The 21,623-nt window shown below is 43.0% G+C and overlaps 1 protein-coding gene across 3 annotated transcripts in view; it reads left to right on the forward strand.

The window, feature by feature from the left end:
- The first annotated feature begins 362 nt into the window (after nt 1–362).
- Nucleotides 363–21,623, forward strand: part of ap2a1 (adaptor related protein complex 2 subunit alpha 1) — a 52,089-nt gene continuing 30,828 nt past the window's right edge. For all 3 annotated transcript variants that reach the window (XM_052518360.1, XM_052518361.1, XM_052518362.1), the window contains exons 1-6: nt 363–1,185; nt 5,318–5,529; nt 16,033–16,226; nt 16,554–16,683; nt 17,417–17,518; nt 17,662–17,921. In XM_052518360.1, coding sequence (XP_052374320.1) covers nt 1,119–1,185; nt 5,318–5,529; nt 16,033–16,226; nt 16,554–16,683; nt 17,417–17,518; nt 17,662–17,921 — 965 coding nt within the window. In that variant the 5' untranslated portion in view covers nt 363–1,118. The remainder of the gene's footprint in view (nt 1,186–5,317; nt 5,530–16,032; nt 16,227–16,553; nt 16,684–17,416; nt 17,519–17,661; nt 17,922–21,623) is intronic.

Genomic DNA, 21,623 nt, shown 5'->3' on the forward strand with positions numbered 1-21,623 from the left:
GGTGTACAATCCATAGGTTAGGCTGCACAGTGCAATATAAATTTTCATTATACAGGCAGACTAGTGAGCTTAATGTTGATCATTTCAGTGGTTTCAGAGTCCCACAATAAGAGCTTAGATGCTAATATTTTTGTAAACTTTTTGGGGTCAAATTAACTAATAATTGTCTTTTGTTTAATTTATATAACAACATTCCGACCTTGTTTAGCATTATCTAATCCATAACTGAGGCATGATTTGACTATTTGTATCTGTTTTCATAAGTTTCAATTGGGGACTTTTATTTTGAAGGCGAACCGCTGATTCCACTATTGTTGCTCACGTGAATGTTGTTCACAACACACTGGTGAGTACCAGACAAGAGAAAAAAGAAGCGCCAGAGTCTGCGCAAAACGAACACGTCTAGTGGTCGCGCTGCTTGTGCTGTCACGAGCCTTGTCCAAGGCTACCGAGTAGAGAATTGACATAAATTATTGACGACTTCGAATTCTCTTCGTTTAGCCATCAGACACACGTCATTATTGGTATCGATACATCGTGGAAATACGATTGTGTGCTGACTGATCACGGTCAACTGGTGATGTTTTCCAACATTTGATATAGCTAGCTAGCCAGCTAACGTAGCTGTTTAGCTAGCTTGCCGTGCGTGACTCACTGACAGTCAAAGATCAGACCGACTCGCTATTTTTTGGCATTCTGCTTTTACTCTACCTGTATATATAACTTTAATACATTTAGCGGGTAAATATAGTTAGTTACAACTGAGGGTACTTTAACGGTCATTTGGTCGTGAACGAAGGGAAGGTTTGAATGAATTTGCTAGCCAGCGGAAACGTCGGCTAGTTAACACGGATACATTTGGAGTAACCAATACTGCTAGCCTGCTGAGTTGATCCACGGCACGGCCATCCAAACTAGCTAATCTACATAGCTAGCAAATGTGCTAGCAAGCTATTATAAACGTGCTGTCTTTGGTAAAACGCCAAGGAAAGAAACTGTTGAGTTGGTTAGCTGGCTAACTAGCTAGGAAACAAGGTAACATACACTACTGATAGCTGACCGTCGACAATTCATTTTCTACGAGAAAGGCCGGAGTGAGGACAGAGAAACGAGTAAAAATGCCGGCTGTGTCGAAGGGAGATGGGATGCGCGGATTAGCGGTGTTCATTTCGGACATACGGAATTGTAAGTGTATTTTTTTCCCATCATTGATTAGCTTTTCAACGTGCCATGTTATTATAAACATTTGCACGGTGGACGACATTTGTTCTACAGACATTTGTTTGCAAGTGTGCCCTGAAATGTAGTGGTGTAAAGTGAAACATCTTGCTAACCTAGATGGTAAGGAGATAGGAGGGGGTTACTGCTATGGAGAGGTCATTCGCGGTCACAGTTGCTGCTGCACCTCATCCCTTTTCAATTTGCGCTGCCTACTAGTGTGCTTGTGATGATACACGGTCGACCGTGATGATGTGTTGTGTGTCCGACTCGTAGCATACTACTAGGCCGCTACTCATTAGATGTTGCCACTGCTGTTCACGTCACCTGCACCAGAACAGAAGCAGGGCAGCTGACTGTTGATATCGCGACGGGCCACCAGGGTCAATTTTGTTCTGTTTTTTTGTGATAATACATTTATCAGGCAGTCGCATAGGGCGAAATGAAGCAGGACTGGGTGGACAGTTATGTTGTATCGCTGTTCAGATATAACGTTACAGTAGCTAAACCGGCCAGTTGAATGACTGGGTCGATTAGAATTGGTCGCCACACGCAGCATAGTAGTCGATATTGTGTTTGCGCCTACCTAGTTTAATTCCATTAATTTATTGTTAATAGTTGGAATAATATACACATGTTGCTAATCCAGTTTTTCTAATTATAGGTCTGGCCTATGCTGAGTGCATTGCCTGTCATAGCGCACACATACACACATTATCCATACATTATACATTTATTGTGCGTGACACTGCCATTTTTCATAGCCACTGTCATGACGGGGCAGAAGACTCTTTCTCACTCACTCAAAATACACACACAAACAGCACACATGAATTGTGAGCAATAGGAGTAGGAGGACAGAGAAACCAATATATCCATGGGATATACCTTGTGCACATTAACCCTTATGAAAAAAGATTGCAGTCATAGTGCAGTATAACTGTCGTAAGAGTGCAGTAAAACTACATTATGCTGCAAATACTGGGTCCAATATATATATTTTTACTGCAGTTATTCTGCAATAAAAATACCACAGTCGACTGCAGTTAGTTTACTTTAACTGCAGTTTCAAAACGGCAATCTTTTTTTGTAAGGGAAAATGCAAGCGTTTAGAATACTAGACAGTGTCTCGCTTACAGCCTCCAACTGTTTGCATGTAAAGCTGGCCCTTGCAAAACAAGTGCAGTGACAGCAGTCAACTGTGGTATTTTAGATGCAGTTATACTGCAGTCTAACTGCAGTTACACGTCAAAATTATTGCAGTAAATAAAAAAGTTATTTTGGACATGGTATACTGCAGTTATACTGTGCTCTGACTGCAATCTTTTTTCATAAGGGGGCATTTAGGGTACCTTGCCCCTCTTTCAAACATGATAAAAAACAGAAAACCAAAAACAGGACCTGAAAAGGTTGCAAGACTGCTAGTGTTGTTGTGGGGTTAACATGAGATTAATTTGGAATCGACTGCTGTCTGAGATCACAATATGACATAGTAGTCTAGATCAAAAAGTTGGAAAACACAAAACAGCACACACCGTACCTTAGTCTAGTGTCTAAACTGCAATGTCAAGGACTGCCTCTATTTGAAATGGACACACAGTCACACACTAATATCTTGACTTTAACCCTTATTCACACCCTCCCTGTCCCTCCTCTGTCCCACCTCTTGTCCTTTTCCCATCAGTCCCCCTGATTTGTACAGTAAGGCTTTTCTCTCTTCAACACTAGTAATGACATAGTGTACGAGTATCTTTTTAATTACAGATGCAAACGCCTACACAATGCAACCCCGTATAAAGCTAGCTCAGCCATGATATTTTTATTGTCCAATCTCAGTTGTTGTCTATGTAAAGGATTTAAATTTTGTCATCCTCCCTAGGGCCAGGAGTTTGTCCACGTTTTTGTTTTACCATATGACATAATTAGAAAAAAATCTGGTCCCATCATAGCTCATACAAAACCACTTTTCACAGCTGATTTATTACTATGACATCTTCTACAACTACTGTCCAGAGTTGGTTATCTTAGCCTACTAGCTTACTGGGTTCAAATGCCTTCTGTTTCATTTTTCTGTATTTATATATGTATATTATTTTACTGCTCTAGGGATATAATTATTGTTTGGATAGCCTTATTTACTATAATGTATTGATTTATACCTTACATTTTTTAAAACTCTTTATGCAATGCACACTGCAGAGAACACCAGAAGAAGAATTGTCACTGAATTACCACAGTGAATTATTGTAATGTTTGTTTGTGTCATTTAATCCCGTAATGGGTTGCCAATTGGCGAATTGACACAAAATAGCATTTCATTCATTGACCAGATCAGTAAAAACTGGGCCCAAGGAAAACTACTTCCCCCCCCAACCACCCTGGGACCTATGGTGCCACCTCTGAAATCATCACGCAATGTTACAAATGAAAAAAACATATCCTGTTTGTATGATCTACATACATTGGTGGTGGGGATGGGCTTTGATAGTTTTATGTGGCTCAGTGCAGCTGGTGGCTGCTGCAACAATAAAAAAAAAAATGTAATGGGCTGTTACTGTAATTTCAGGTAAAACTCTATAAAACAAGTCTCATATTAGGATAATGCCTACACATTTCAACAGTGTAAAAAATATTGCTCTGCTATTACCATTTAGACTCTAGGAGTGTTGGCTCAAGGAAACAATGTTTACACTGCCCTGCTTCATGGGGGCAACTGTCGGGCGAGTGTCGTGCGCTACCTCTGGGGGTGGAGGTTAAGATGTAGCAAGTATGCAAGTTTACATTTGAGTAATATGTGTAGCCAATGTTATTTTTACGAACATTGTAGGAAGTGTGAAGAGGCTCCAAGAGCATTTTACCACTCCCCTCACTCTTGAAAACAGTCGCCTCTTGAAACACAACTTTTCTTTTGTTATTAGCGTTCCTTAAATTTACGTCTCAAATTATGAACGGTGTGGTTTCCTCAACCTTATTGGTCATGCATGGGACCTGCATATTTGTGTCCACTTGCTCATGTTCTATGCAGCATATTATTATTGTTTCCAGACATTTTGTGAGTCAGTTTTAGTCAAATAATGTAGGCTAAACCTTCTTGGATTATATAGGCCTACTATATAAAATGCAGATTCTGTGACTTGGATCTGTTAGCCAAAATTTAGCCATAGTTCAAGAGCATATTAAGATGAATCCAATTGAATTCAATCACTTTTTGACAGCACCCCTTATGATTTAAACACAACTTTCCGTACATGTTTGCCCGTGGAAGAAGTGGTCAGTGACTTTTTGGACCTGAATTCCAAAACATTCAGCAGTTAAAGGTTCTTGAAGTTTATTCATTTTGCATACCCCACCATACCATGAGACATCCATGTCTTCATCCCTGGAAAAATATAAACTTTTGAGTTTGATATCATTAAAATAAACAATTATTGATTTAACAACAATTATCTAAAAACGCGTAAACTCATAGGTATTTGTGTTGTGCCTGCCATCGTTTGAGACGCAACATGCTCTCGAATACAGGGTGGGTGTCATTTCAGTCATAGAAATGTAATTCATAGAATGGACCTATCCTTTCAGACCACTGGAATTCAGCTGGTACACCATTGACATTTAAATTGAACTGACATTTTAACTTCTTATTATAACCACAAACTGCCGGTCCACCCACCGTCGAATGTAAACTTAATGGTCATGTCTATTCAATTATCTATATTTCTATGATTTCAATAGGATTCCAATGGAGGCTTGACTGTATAATTTAAAACGACATATATTCCCATTCATGTCAACATTCTCTTATGTGCGGACCTCCAACCATCTTTGTGGTACCAGTTGAAATGTCAATTTTTATTCAAATGTTAGTACATTTATGGGCACACCACAACCTTAGATTATAGGGCTGCATGATTAATCAAATTCAGATTTGAAATTGCCGTATTGACGTGCAATAACCATATCGCAAGAATTGGAAACCTCATATCCTGAGGCACCATTTATTGTAGCTGGGGATTTTAACTTCTTATGGCTGGGGGCAGTATTGAATAGCTTGGATGAATAAGATGCCCAAACTTAAATTGCTACTCTACTTCCTCCTCAGGCAAGAGCAAGGAGGCGGAGATCAAGCGGATCAATAAGGAGCTGGCCAACATCCGCTCCAAGTTCAAGGGGGACAAGGCACTGGATGGCTATAGCAAGAAGAAGTATGTCTGCAAGCTGCTCTTCATCTTCCTGCTGGGACATGACATCGATTTTGGACACATGGAGGCTGTCAACCTGCTCAGCTCCAACAAGTACACAGAGAAACAGATCGTAAGTGAAGTGTGCATGTGTGAGAGAGAGAGCACCCAACTTGTATGAATGAAAAATGTATGTATGTATGTGTGCTGTGCCCTTGTGGCTATGTCTGTGTGTGGGTTGTCTGTATATTTTCAGTTTGTGGCACTCCATTTCTCATTGTCTGTCTGTCTCTATCTTGATATCCCAGTCTCTGTTTTGTCAGTTGGTTGTACTGGTTGCCTGCCACTGTATTTCTTTTTCTCTTAAACTGTTCTGTCAAATGTTGATATTAAACCTACACTGGTGCATTTACTGAACCCATTCTGGGGTCTATATTTGCAGTACAACAGATCATTGAACTTGGTGTCATTCATTCGAATGTCAAGCTCTGCTTTGGTATTCAGCTATTCTGACCTGAACATTAAATTGCCAGATCAAAGACTTTAAAAGTCTTATAAGTAGTCTTAAAAATGTCAGTATGTATGACTGTTGTGTTATAGGATATGTATATAAAAAGATTTAAGTCTAAGGTTGACCTGACAGGGCGTGTTTCAGTACAAACTCTTTCACAATGGTAGCCTTTGGTCTGGTTTGAGTACTTTGAAAATGTGTCCTCCTTCCTTGATAATCTTGTGGAAACCACACATTCACTCTAGCCATGTCAGATTAGTGGTTTCATTTTTACATGCCACATTGCACATTCAGTTGGGTACAACATTGTGGAACATTCTCATAGAAAAACACTGTGGAGACTTGCCTCTGTTTACAGTAAGAAATATGTCATCTATTCTTTTTTTTAAATAACAAAAAATGTGCCTTTATTTAACCAGGTAGGCTAGTTGAGAACACATTCTCATTTACAACTGCTACCTGGCCAAGATAAAGCAAAGCAGTGCGACACAAACAACAACAAAGAGTTACACATGGAATGAACAAACCACAATAACAAAATAGAGAAGTACAATTTATATGCAGTGTATGCAAATTAGGTAAGTTAATGGAGGTAAGGCAATAAATAGGCCATAGTGGCAAAAATAATTACAATTTAGCAATTAAACACCGGAGTGATAAATGTGCAGATGATGAATGTGCAAGTAGAGTTACTGGGGTGCAAAGGAGCAAAAGAATAAATAAGTCTGGGGATGAGGTAGTTGGATGGGCTAATTACAGATGGGCTATGTGCAGTGATCTGTGAGCTGCTCTGACAGCTAATGCTTAAAGTTAGTGAGGGAGATATGGGTCTCCAGCTTCGGAATTAATTTCAAAAATCACTGTTCATTGGCAGCAGAGAACTGGAAGGAAAGGCGGCCAAAGTAGGTGTTGGCTTTGGGGGTGACCAGTGAAATATACCTGCTGGAGCGTGTGCTACGGGTGGGTGCTGCTATGGTGACCAGTGAGCTGAGAAAAGCCGGGGCTTTATCGAGCAAAGACTTATAGATGTCCTGGAGCCAGTGGGTTTGGTGACGAATATGAAGCGAGGGTCAGCCAATGAGAGCATACAGGTCGCAGTGGTGGGTAGTATATGGGGTTTGGTGACAAAACGGATGGCACTGTGATAGACTACATCTAATTTGCTGAGTAGAGTGTTGGAGGCTATTTTGTAAATGACTTCGCTGAAGTCAAGTATCGACAGGATAGTCAGTTTTAGGGTATGTTTGGCAGCATGAGTGAAGGATGCTTTGTTGCGAAATAGGAAGCAGATTCTAGATTTAATTTTAGATTAGTGTGAGTCTGGAAGGTTAGTTTACAGTCTAACCAGACACCTAGGTATTTGTCTAAGTCAGAACTGTCCAGAGTAGTGATGCTGGACGGGCGGGCAGGTGCGGGCAGCGATCGGTTGAAAAGCATGTATTTAGTTTTACTAACATTTAAGAGCAGGTGGAGGCCACGGAAGGAGAGTTGTATGGCATTGAAGCTCATTTGGAGGTTTGTTAACACAGTGTCCAAAGAAGGGCCAAAAGTATACAGAATGGTGTTGTCTGTGTAGAGATGGATCAGAGAATCATCAGCAGCAAGAGCGACATCATTGAACTATACAGAGAGAAGTGTCAGCCCGAGAATTGAGCCCTGTGGCACCCCCATAGACTGCCAGATGTCCGGACAGCCGTCCCTCTGATTTGACACACTGGACTCTGACTGAGAAGTAGTGGTGAATCAGGCGAGGCAGTCCTTTGAGAAACCAAGGCTATTGAGTCTGCCGATAAGAATGTGGTGATTTACAGAGTCGAAAGCCTTGACCAGGTCGATGAATAGAGCTGCACAGTATTGTCTCTTATCGATGGCGGTTATGATATCTTTTAGGACCTTGAGCGTGGCTGAGGTGCACCCATGACCAGCTCAGAAACCAGATTGCATAGCGGACAAGGTAGGGTGAGATTCGAAATGGTCGGTAATCTGTTTGTTAACTTGGCTTTTGAAGACTTTGGAAAGTCAGGGTCGAATAGATATAGGTCTGTAGCAGTTTGGGTCTAGAGTGTCTTCCCCCTTTGAAGAGGGGGATGACCGCGGCAGCTTTCCAGTCTTTGGGTATCTCAGACGAAGCGATAAAGAGGTTGAACAGGCTAGTAATAGGGGTTGCGACAATTTCGGCTGATAATTGTAGAAAGAGAGGGTCCAGATTATCTAGCTCAGCTGATTTGTTGGGGTCCAGATTGTACAGCTCTTTCAGAATATCAGCTATCTGGGTTTGGGTGAAGGAGAAATGGAGGAGGCTTGGACAAGTTGATGTGGTGGGTGCAGGGCTGTTGACCAGGGTAGTGGTGGCCTGGTGGAAAGCATGGCCAGCCGTAGAAAAATGCTTATTGAAATGATCTATTATAGTGGCTTTATCGGTGGTGACGTTGTTTACCAGCCTCAGTGCAGTGGGCAACTGGGAGGAGGTGCTCTTATTCTCCATGGACTTTACAGTGTCCAAGAACCTTTTCAGAGTTTGTGCTGCAGGATGTACATTTATGTTTGAAAAAGTTAGCCATTGCTTTCCTAACTGCCTGTGTATATTGGTTCCTAACTTCCCTGAAATGTTGCATATCGGGGGCTATTTGATGCCGTACGCCACAGGATGTTTTTTTGCTGGTCAAGGGCAGTCAGGTCTGGAGTGAACCTAGGGCTATATCTGTTCCTCTTTTTTTTTAAATGAATGGGGCATGCTTATTTAAGATGGTGAGGAAAGCACTTTTAAAGAATAACCAGGCATATTCTACTGACAGAATGAGGTCAATATCCTAACTGCACGGGCTCTGAATATAGATGGGGGGCGATCAATTCACATATGGTGTCCAGGGCACAGCTGGTGCAAGAAGGTGATCACTTTAACTCTATTCAGGGGTTCAGGGGGATATATTAAATGATTATATCATGCCTCTTTCGTGTTTGGTGGAGGATCTCTCCAATGCACCTTAAGACAAAACAATGTTTACGTCTCAAATTACAGCTGAGCACGTTTTAGGGATGACCCCAACTAGTCGACTGGTCAATTGTTTGGTTGATGGGCTGTTAGTAGACCGAGATTTGTTTTTAGTTGAGCAGTAGCAAATATATATGTATTTTTTTATGGCACACGAGACACCGGTCTGATTCACGCCCATCTCAGTGAACTAATCCATTGCAGAGGCTGCATGGATGGCACAGTCCAAGAAGGTCAATGTGGCTAAAATGCACAATGCACGTCTCTCTCCAGAATGCGCTCTCTCCTGCGAATTTGTGCACGTTCATTGTTTCATAACTTCATTGTTTGAATTGTTTGCCTTAGTGTCTATCAATTCCCCATTACATGCAGTACCAGTCAAAAGCTGGACACACCTTTTCATACCAGGGTTTTTCTTTATTTTTTACTACACTGCTCAAAAAAATAAAGGGAACACTTAAACAACACAATGTAACGCCAAGTCAATCACACTTCTGTGAAATCAAACTGTCCACTTAGGAAGCAACACTGATTGACAATAAATTTCGCATGCTGTTGTGCAAATGGAATAGACAACAGGTGGAAATTATAGGCAATTAGCAAGACACCCCCAATAAAGGAGGGGTTCTGCAGGTGGTGACCACAGACCACTTCTCAGTTCCTATGCTTCCTGGCTGATGATTTGGTCACTTTTGAATGCTGGCGGTGCTTTCACTCTAGTGGTAGCATGAGACGGAGTCTACAACCCACGCAAGTGGCTCAGGTAGTGCATCCAGGATGTCACATCAATGCGAGATGTGGCAAGAAGGTTTGCTGTGTCTGTCAGCGTAGTGTCCAGAGCATGGAGGCGCTACCAGGAGACAGGCCAGGAGATGTGGAGAAGGCCGTAGGAGGGCAACAACCCAGCAGTAGGACCGCTACCTCCGCCTTTGTGCAAGGAGGAGCACTGCCAGAGCCCTGCAAAATGAACTCCAGCATGCCACAAATGTGCATGTGTCTGCTCAAACGGTCAGAAACAGACTCCATGAGGGTGGTATGAGGGCCCGACGTCCACAGGTGGGGGTTGTGCTTACAGCCCAACACCGTGCAGGACGTTTGGCATTTGCCAGAGAACACCAAGATTGGCAAATTCGCCTCTGGCGCCCTGTGCTCTTCACACATGAAAGCAGGTTCACACCGAGCACATGTGACAGTCTGGAGACGCTGTGGAGAACGTTCTGCTGCCTGCAACATCCTCCAGCATGACCGGTTTGGTGGTGGGTCAGTCATGGTGTGGGGTGGCATTTCTTTGGGGGGCCGCACAGCCCTCCATGTGCTCGCCAGAGGTAGCCTGACTGCCATTAGGTACCGAGATGAAATCCTCAGACCCCTTGTGAGACCATATGCTGGTGTGGTTTGCCCTGGGTTCCTCCTAATGCAAGACAATGATAGACCTCATGTGGCTGGAGTGTGTCAGCAGTTCCTGCAAGAGGAAGGCATTGATGCTATGGACTGGCCCGCCCGTTCCCCAGACCTTAATCCAATTGAGCACATCTGGGACATCATGTCTCGCTCCATCCACCACACTGCTCAACGTGCCACGTTGCACCACAGACTGTCCAGGAGTTGGCGGATGCTTTAGTGCAGGTCTGGGAGGACCGCCACCTCATCAGGAGCATGCCCAGGCATTGTAGGGAGGTCATACAGGCACGTGGGGGCCACACACTATTGAGCCTCATTTTGACTTGTTTTAAGAACATTACATCAAAGTTGTATCAGCCTGTAGTGTGGTTTTCCACTTTAATTTTGAGTGTGACTCCAAATCCAGACCTCCATGGGTTGATACATTTGATTTCCATTGATAATTTTTGTGTGATTTTGTTTTCAGCACATTCAACTATGTAAAGAAAAACGTATTTAATAAGAATATTTCATTCATTCAGATCTAGGATGTGTTATTTTAGTGTTCCCTTTATTTTTTAAATTTTAACTTAATATAATAATACATCAATATAATACATCAATACAATCTGTTTAGTCTCAACTAAATAATGAAACATTCTCAATTTGGTTTAAATAATGCAAAAACACAGTGTTAGAGAAGGAAGTAAAAGTGCAATATGTACCATGTAAAAAAAGCTAACGTTTAAGTTCCTTGCTCAGAACATGAGAACATGAAAGCTGGTGGTACAATATTCCCAGATCTTCAATATTCCCAGTTACAACATTTTAGGTTGTAGTTATTATAGGAATGTTGACGCGTCCACTATTTCTGTCTATACCATTTGTATTTCATATACCTTTCACTATTGGAACTTCTAATATGCGCTTTAGTATTGCCAGCCTAATCTCAGCAGTTGATAGGCTTGAAGTCATAAACAGTGCTGTGAAGCAAGCATTGCTAAGAGGTGCTGGCAAACGCTGTAAAGTTTGAATGAATGCTTACGATCCTGCTGCCCACTACCACCACTCAGTCAGACTGCTCTATCAAATCATAGACCTAATTGTAACATAATAAACATAGAAATACGAGCTATTGGCCATTGATATGGTCAAATCCGGAAACTATAATTTTGAAAACAAAATGTTCATTCTTTCCGTGAAATACGGAACTGTTCCGTATTTTATCAAACGGGTGGCAACCTTAAGTCTAAATATTGCTGTTACATTGCACAACCTTCAATGTTATGTCATAATTATGTAAATATCTGGCAAATTAGTTCACAAGGAGCCGGGCGGCCCAAACTGTTGCAAATACCCTGACTCTGTGTGCAATGAACGCAAGAGAAGTGACACAATTTCACCTGGTTAATATTGCCTGCTAACATTAATTTATTTAAACTAAAATATGCAGTTTAAAAAAATATATACTTCTGTCTATTGATTTTAAGAAAGGCATTGATGTTTGTTAAATCACTTGTTAAATCATCCCCCGTTTGGCGATGATTCGATGATAAATTAACAGGCACCGCATTGATTATATGCAACGCAGGACAAGCTGGTTAACCTAGTAATATCATCAACCATGTGTAGTTAACTAGTGATTATGTGAAGATTGATTGTTTTCTATAAGATAAGTTTAATGCTAGTGAGCAACTTACCATGGCTCCTTGCTGCACTCGCGTGGTCAGCCTGCCACGGTGTCCTCGTGGAATGCAATGTAATCGGCCATAGTCGGCGTCCAAAAATTCTGATTACCGATTGTTATAACTTGAAATCGGCCCTAATTATTTGGTCGACCTCTAGTTGCAATTCTATTGAATTGGGCATAGTTTAACCAAAATATGCCACGACCTGGAATTGCCTCATGTGTATCTCACAAAAAAAGGTTCACTGTTATAAGCTAACTTTTTAAAGAATTTAAGCAAAATTCCCAGGCTTCACTTCCCATGGAACATTTTTGAAAAGTTTCCGGAATTTTACTGAAAAGTTACTAACGAAGGCTCTGGGAAACACCTTCGATACTAAATTTAACGATGATCTTAATGTCACAAAGGCTCTGGGAAATGAAGCCCTGGTGAAGAGGAGTGCATTGTATAAGGAATAGGGTGCCATTTGGGACATGGACAATGGCTACACAACACAACTTTGTCATGATGTGGAGGCATGTAGGCTACCTCCCAGTCTCTCGTTCTCCTCGGGTCATTGTTACAGTATCTGTTTCCTTTCTTCTGTACCCAACTCTAAAGGACCACAAGCCTCTTGGACTGGAATGGCCCTCCATGTGAAAGCATTTGAGAAGACTTTCTATTCGGAAGAGGACGAGAGGAGAATTTAAGAGAGTAGAGTGGCAGAGAATCATATAGCTTTATTAACAGAATAAAGCTATGCAAATATCTGTCATCATATAGCCTAGGGAAAATATGACTAATAATTTGCATCCAAGTAGGTCAGTCAGAATCTTCTTAGTGCACAGTACTCAACTTAATCAAATCTGTATCAAAGCATCACTCAAGTTGATCAATAATCTAAGTGAATAACCTTGATAATGATGATTTTGTGGTTGCATGTAAAGACTCACAAAGCATATCTATAAGGCCTTCAGATGCATTAGGTTGGGCCAATATCAATCCAGTGACGATATATTTAGGCCCCTAACACTATTATGTAAGCCTGTGATGGCAATCACTACAAATGAAGTGCTATTGAACTTTCTCACCCTCGTCAATGTAGAACATACATTAAGTGGCAGCCAGTGGGAGGCACTAGTCGACAGAGCCTTAGGGAGTTCCGCCATGTTTGCACCATTGAACATTAAATTGATCAATTCATGACAAGTATTTTGGGATTCGAATTCTCAAACTCTCTAAATAAATGGCTTGACAGCATTAGAAACAAAGTGTGGCCAAGTCCCAATTCTCTACCCTTCTCCCGAAGTGTGCAATTTCACAGTTTCTCACATGGATTTGACAATAGTGGAAACTCCCTCCAGCCAATGCGTACACCAATTCCATGCTTTTAAATCAGTGACTGGGAGTGTGCAAGTGCACATTTCTGGAAAAGAGTGGAGAATTGGGACGTAGCCATAGTGACACAGGAGACGAGCATTAGGCCCCCAACAGCATAGCAATTCACTCAATCAGGACCATATTTAGCATTAGAGTACATTAGCCTACAGTCACAATACACTCCAAACATTCTGGGTCACGTCTTTCTATGGCGCTGCTCGACAAAATGAAACGCCTCTCCTCTGCAGTTTATTCTGCTGTGTAATGGCTGAGAGTGTTTTCTGTCTGACGAGAGGGTGTCTGGCTAATTAAGGGAGGGATGGGTGAATGGATAGATGAGCGAATAGATATGTAGAAATACTTAATTCTATTACAATCAAGTAACACATTTGGGAACAAGTTTTGTTTTATATAATTGGTTAGTTTAAGTTTAAGGCTGTTTGAAAACTGCTGTATACAGTGCCTTCGGAATGTATTAAGACCATTGGCTTTTCCCCCATTTTCTTATGTTACAGCCTGAATTTAAAATGGATTAAATAATGTTCCCCCCTCATCAATCTACACCCTACACCATAATGTGAAAGCCAAAGACAGGTTTTGGGAAACTTTAAAAAAAAGTAAATATCACATTTACTTAAGTATTCAGTACTTTGTTGAAGCAGCGATTACAGCATCAAGTCATCTTGGGTATAACGCTACAAGCTTGGCACAACTGTATTTGGGGAGTTTCTCCCATTCACTGCACGCTGCCCTAACCCATCTGGACAAGAGGAATACCTATGTAAGTGTAACGGATGTGAAACGGCTAGCTTAGTTAGCGGTGTGCGCTAAATAGCGTTTCAATCGGTTACGTCACTTGCTCTGAGACCTTGAAGTAGTATTTCCCCTTGCTCTGCAAGGGCCGCGGCTCTTGTGGAGCGATGGGTAACGATGCTTTGTGGATGACTGTTGTTGTGTGCAGAGGGTCCCTGGTTCGCGCCCGGGTATGGGCGAGGGGACGGTTTAAAAGTATACTGTTACATAAGAATGCTGTTCATCGACTTCAGCTCGGCATTTAACACCATAGTACCCTCCAAACTCGTCATTAAGCTCGAGACCCTGGGTCTCGACCTCGCCCCTTGCAACTGGGTCTTGGACTTCCTGACGGGCCGCCCGCGGGTGGTGAGGGTAGGTAAGAACATCTCCACCCTGCTGATCCTCAACACTGGGGCCCCACAAGGGTGCGTTCTCAGCCCTCTCCTGTACTCCCTGTTCACCCATGACTGCGTGGCCATGCACGCCTCTAACTCAATAATCAAGTTTGCAGACTACACTACAGTGGTAGGCTTGATTACCAACAACGATGAGGTGGCCTACAGGAAGGAGGTGAGGGCCCTCGGAGTGTGGTGTCAGGAAAATAACCTCACACTCAATGTCAACTAAACAAAGGAGATGATTGTGGACTTCAGGAAACAGCAGAGGGAGCAGCCCCCTATTCACATCGACGGGACAGTGGTGGAAAGTTTTTAAGTTCCTCGGCGTACACATCACGGACAAGCTGAAATGGTCCACCCACACAGACAGCGTGGTGAAGGCACAGCAACGCAAGTTCAATCTTGGTTTCATCAGACCAGAGAATCTTGTTTATCATGGTCTGAGAGTCCTTTAGGTGCCTTTCTCCCATCTCCACAGAGGAATTCTGGAGATCTGTCAGTAACCATTGGGTTCTTGGTCACCTCCGTGACCAAGGCCCTTCTCCCCAATTGCTCAGTTTCGCTGGGGGACCAGCTCTAGGAAGAGTCTTGGTGGTTCCAAACTTCATCTATTTAAGAATGATGGAAGTCACTGTTTTTGGGGACCTTCAATGCTGCAGACTTTTTTTGGTACCCTTCCTCAGATCTGTGCCTCGACACAATCCTGTCTCGGAGCTCTATGGACAATTCCTTTGACCTAATGGCTTGGATTTCGCTGAGGATTTATTTTTTAAATCCATTTTAGAATAAGGCCGTAACATAACAAAGTGTGGAAAAAGTAAAGGGGAAGGAATAGGATGTGAGAGGTAGTGGCAGGCAGCCACGGTTCAGGCTCAGGCCGTGCGACTGCATCGTAATGATGGCCCAGTCCGTCTCTGAGTCTCAGCCACATGAAAGAGTGTCTCAATTGCGTCCCCATATAGTGTACTACCTTTGACCAGGGCCCATAGGGTGCCATTTGGGACGCAGATGAATACTGTAGGGAGGGATGAACCCTCCACAATGCATCCTGCCATCACTCCCTACAGCTCACTTTCTATTATTTTTCTCCGCCCTTCCCCTCCTTCCCTTCTTTCTGTCTCTGCTTCCCTACCTACACACGTTTCCTCTTTCACTCCCCGCCCGCTCCGCTCTTCATCATATTCACCTCTCTTCCGATGACGCAACTCCCTCCTTTACCTCCATCCTGCATCCTCTGTCCCCTACACTTCATCCCTCTAAAATATCGCCTCACCCCCTCTCTCCTCCCTCCCCCATTTGAGTCTGGTTCCTCTCAAGGCTTCTTCCTTTTAGGAATTAACACGTTACCTCGCCACTGTGCTGCTGCTTGTCGGGTTACTGTGAACCACTTTGTGTCAAATGTTGTTGTATAAAGGCTATACAAATAAAATATGATTGCCTGATCTCTCCCTCTCTCTCTTCCCTCCCTCTCTCTCTCTCTTCCCTCCCTCTCTCTCTCTCTTTCCCCTCTCAGGGCTACCTGTTCATCTCGGTGCTGGTGAACAGCAACAGCGAGCTGATCCGCCTCATCAACAACGCCATCAAGAACGACCTGTCTAGCCGCAACCCCACCTTCATGTGCCTGGCCCTGCACTGCATCGCCAACGTGGGCAGCCGTGAGATGGCCGAGGCCTTTGCTGGAGAGATCCCACGCATTCTGGTGGCCGGGTAAGAATGGAGAGGGAGGAGTAATGAGGGAGAGGGAGAGCGCAATTAGTCAGTCAAATTGTATTCTTGTAGGCCTTTTTACAACAACATTTGTCAAAGGGAGAGGTTGGGAAGAGAAGGATGGATGGAGGGAAGGGAGGGTGAGGAGACCGGAGAGGGAAATGGAGGAAAGGGGAGATGGACTGAGGACATGATTTTCTTTGTATTAATATGCTATAACAGCATGATTAGACAAAATCTGCTGTACAGACAATATCTTTCCACGAGTTGTTGCAGACTGGTAGTCCTTTATAGTGAGCATTGTGTTGTTTGTGATGTGATTGCCAGGGACACCATGGACAGTGTGAAGCAGTCTGCTGCCCTGTGTCTTCTGCGTCTGTACAAGGCCTCCCCAGACCTGGTTCTGATGGGGGAGTGGACCTCCCGAGTGGTGCACCTCCTCAACGACCAGCACATGGTGAGAGACAGGCCATACATTTCTGCTCTAGCCCAATACTAGCACACCTGTGGTGTATTCACTAGGAAGCCAACAGTAAAAACAGGGAGCGACTAAACTGAATTGTCTAATTAGAAACATTTGCTTTTGTTGCAAAACGTTTGCTTTCACAATACGTTTTCCATTGCAAAGCAATTTGTTACACTAAGGAATACACCCCTGATTTATCAGGTATGCTAGTGCATTTATCTTCCAGGCCAATAGATGGCGCTAGCTGGCTCTGTTACAATATCCACACTAGTCTAGAACCCCCCACTTATTACTCTTTTTACCAATCACATCAGATCTTTTTCAGAGGTTATCTGATTGGTCAAAAGACAAATTGCTGGGAAAAAAGCAGAATTGGGCTTCCTGTCTAAATGCAGTCAGTGTAACCTAACGTAAAGAAAATGCCTGAAAATAGATGCCTCAGATACTGGTCTTTACGAGAAAAGAAACAAATGTTAGGAGAGGTTATCTTCTGCACTGTCCAGTAAATGTGGAGGAGGCGTTAAGATGGAGTGTTGCCTTGTTAATGTCCAAAAGCTAATGTTGAACGCAACAGGCTCTCTTCCATTTCGCCTAAAACTGTATGCATCCGGTTGCTGGTATGGATGTTGGAACCTAACTACTGACTTCATTGAGACTAAGGTTATGCCTTTTAGGTGTTACTGTTGTTTCTGATGATGAGCGTGTTTCTCTCTCTCTCTCGCAGGGTGTTGTCACGGCAGCCATCTCCCTCATCACCTGTCTCAGCTCGAAGAACCCTGATGAGTTCAAAACCTGTGTGTCCCTGGCTGTTTCTCGTCTGAGCAGGGTGTGTGTGTATGTGCGCACGTGTTCATGTATACCTATAAAATCATGCATGTCAGTCCAGCGATCCATTCTCCCTTTGCCTCACTGTCTCTATCTCCAGGATTTCAACCCATCTCTCTTTCTCCTCCTCCTGTTCTTCTCCAGATTGTGTCTTCAGCCTCCACTGACCTGCAGGACTACACCTACTACTTTGTCCCGGCCCCGTGGCTGTCCTGTAAACTGCTGCGCCTGCTGCAGTGCTACCCCCCACCAGAGGATGGCGCCGTGAAGGGCCGCTTGGTGGAGTGTCTGGAGACCATCCTGAACAAGGCCCAGGAACCACCCAAGTCCAAAAAGGTTCAGCACTCCAACGCCAAGAACGCCATCCTGTTCGAGGCCATCTCACTCATCATCCACTACGACAGGTGAGGAGGATATCTGTCACTCTCGGTGTCTGTCTTTTTCTCACTTTTTCTGTATCCCTTTTTCTCTCACTCTTTCAGTAGCTCTCTCTCTTGCTCTCTCTCTGTGTGTGTGTGTTTCTCTCTTTCTCATATATACACTGAATAAAAATATAAACGCAACATGTAACAATTCCAAAGATTTTACCGACTTAAAGTTCATGTAAGGAAACCTGAAAATTGAAATAAATTCATTAGACCCTAATCTATGGATTTCACATGACTGGGAATACAGATATGCATCTGTTGGTCACAGATACCTTTAAAAAAAAGGTAGGGGCGTGGATCGGAAAACCAGTCCGTATCTGGTGTGGCCACCATTTGCCTCACACAGCGCGACACATCTCCTTCGCATACAGTTGATCAGGCTGTTGATTGTGGCCTGTGGAATGTTGTCTCACTCCTCTACAATGACTGTGCGAAGTTGTTGTATATTGGAGGGAACTAGAACACGCTGTTGTACACTATCCAGAGCATCCCAAATATGCTCAATGGGTGAGTATGCAGGCCATGGAAGAACTGGAATATTTTCAGCTTCCATGAATTGTGTATAGATCCTTGCGACATGGGGACGTGCATTATCATGCTGAAACATGAGGTGATGGCAGCGGATGAATGGCACAACAATTGGCCTCAGGTTCTTGTCATGGTATATCGGTGTATTCAAATTGTCATCGATAAAATGCCACCGTGTTCATTGTCCGTAGCTTATGCCTGCCCATACCACAACCCCACCGCCACCATGGGGCACTCTGTTCACAACCTTTATATCGCCCACACGACGCTGTAGACGCTGTCCTCCATCTGCCCGTTACAGTTGAAACCGGGATTCTTCTGTAAAGAAGACACTTCCCCAACGTGCCTGTGGCCATCAAAAGGGAGCATTTTCCCACTTGAAGTCTGTTACGACGCCAAACTGCAGTCAGGTCAAGACCCTGGGAAGGATGACGAGCACGCAGATGAGCTTCCCTGAGACTGTTTCTGACAGTTTGTGCATAAATTCTTTGTTTGTGCAAACCCACAGTTTCATCAGCTGTCCAGGTGGCTGGTCTTGGACGATCCAGCAAGTGAAGAATCCGGATGTGGAGGTCCTGGGCTGGCGTGGTTACACGTGGTTTGTGGTTGTTAGGCTGGTTGGACGTACTGCCAAATTGTCTAAAACGATGTTGGAGGCGGTTTATGGTAGATACATGTACATTAAACTCTCTGGCAACAGCTCTTATGGATATTCCTGCATTCAGCATGCCAATTGCACGTTCCCTCGACTTGAGACATCTGTAGCATTATTGTGTGACAAAACTGTACATTTTAGAGAGGCCTTTTAGTGCCCCCAGCACAAGGTGCACCTGTGTAAAAAAATCATGCTGTTTAACCAGCTTCTTGATATGCCACACCTGTCAGGTGGATGGATTATCTTGGCAAAGTAGAAATGCTCATTTAACAGGGATGCACAAAATTTGAGAGAAATAAGCTTTTTGTGCATATGGAAAATGTCTGGGATATTTTCTTTCAGCTCATGAAACACATGGGTCAACACTTTGTATTTATATTTTGTTCAGTATGTATATATACACCTTCCTAATATTGAGGTACACTCAGAACAGCCTCAATTCTTTGGGGCATGGACTCTACAAGGTGTTGAACGTTTTCCACAGGGATGCTTGCCCATGTTGACCATAACTCTTCCCACAATTGCGTCAAGTTGACTGTATGTCCTTTACGTGGTGGGCCATTGTTGATGCACACGGAGAACTGTTGAGCGTGAAAAACCCAGCAGCGTTGCTGTTCTTGACACAAACCGGTGCGCCTGGCACCTACTACCATACCCAGTTCAAATGCAAATCTTTTGTCTTGCTCATTCACCCTCCAAATGGCATGTCTGAATTGTCTCAAGGCTTAACAATCCTTCTTTAACCTGTCTCCTTCCCTTCATTTACACTGATTTTAAGTGGATTTAACAGGTGACATCAAGGGGTCATAGCTTCCACCTGGATTCACCTGATCAGTCTATGTCATGGTAAGAGCAGGTGTCACTAATGTTTTGTATACTCCGTGTACACCTTGTAGAGTCCATGCCCCAACAAAATGAGGCTGTTCTAAGGGCAAAAGTGGTGCTGCAACTCAATATTAGGAAAGTGTTCCTATTGTTTTGTGTACTCGGTGTGTGTGTATATATATATATATATAATTCACACACACACACACACAGTGCCTTCAGAAAGGATTCGCACCCCTTGACTTTTTCCACATTTGTTGTTACAACGTGAATTTAAAATTGATCAAATGTTGATATTGTGGCAATGGCCTACACACAATATCCCATAATGTCAAAATGGAATTATGTTTTTAGAAATGTTTACCAATTAATACAGTATGAAAAGTATTTAACTCCTTTGTTATGTCAAGCCTAAATATGTTCAGGAGTAAAAATGTGCTTAAGAATTCACATAGTAAGTTGCATGGACTCTGTGTCCAATACTTGTTTAACATGATTTTACCTCCTCTCCCTACCCCATATACACACTTATATGTAAGGTCCCACAGTTGAGCAGTGAATTTCAAACACAGATTCAACCTCAAAGACCAGGGAGGTTTTCCAATGCCTCAAAGAAGGGCACCTATTGGTAGATGGGTAAAAAAAAATTGAATATCTCTGAGCATGGTAAAGTTATTCATTACACTTTTGATGGTGTATCAATACACCCCGTTAGAGGTCGCCCGATTAATCGGCTGATTAATTAAGGCCGATTTCAAGTTTTCATAACATTTGGCATTTCTGGACACCGATTAGGGCGGCGGGGTAGCCTAGTGGTTAGGGCGTTGGACTAGTAACCGGAAGGTTGCAAGTTCAAATCCCCAAGCTGACATGGTACAAATCTGGCGTTCTGCCTCTGAACAGGCAGTTAACCCACTGTTCCTAGGCTGTCATTGAAAATAAGAATTTGTTCTTAACTGACTTGCCTAATTAAATAAAGGTAAAAAAAAACAATTAAAAAATAATAAATTACATTGCAATCCACGAGGAGACTGCGTGGCAGGCTTGACCACCTTTAGCGCTGTGGAACAGCCAGGTGCACTTTTGCAAACTTCAGACTTTCAGCAATGTTTTTTTGGACAGCAGTGGCTTCTTCCGCGGTGTCCTCCCATGAATACCATTCTTGTTTAGTGTTTTACGTATCGTAGACTCGTCAACAGAGATGTTAGCATGTTAGAGAGATTTCTGTAAGTCTTTAGCTGACACTAGGATTCTTCTTAACCTCATTGAGCTCTGTGCTGTTGCAGTCATCTTTGCAGGATGGCCACTCCTAGGGAGTGTAGCAAAGTGCTGAACTTTCTCCTTTATAGAAAATTTGTCTTACTGTAGACTGATGCTTTTAGAGATACTTTTGTAACCTTTTCCAGCTTTATGCAAGTCAACAATTCTTAATCTCAGGTCTTCTGAGATCTCTTTTGTTCAAGGCATGGTTCACATCAGTCAATGCTTCTTGTGAGTAGCATTTTTTTAATAGGGCAAGGCAGCTCTAACCAACATCTCCAATCTCGTCTCATTGATTGGACTCCAGATTTTATTTTTATTTTATTTATTTATTTAACCTTTTATTTAACCAGGTAGGCCAGTTGTTCTCATTTACAACTGCGACCTGGCCAAGATAAATCAAAGCAGTG

Source organism: Oncorhynchus keta, chromosome 5 (assembly GCF_023373465.1).
Source record: "Oncorhynchus keta strain PuntledgeMale-10-30-2019 chromosome 5, Oket_V2, whole genome shotgun sequence".
Lineage (NCBI taxonomy): Eukaryota > Metazoa > Chordata > Actinopteri > Salmoniformes > Salmonidae > Oncorhynchus > Oncorhynchus keta.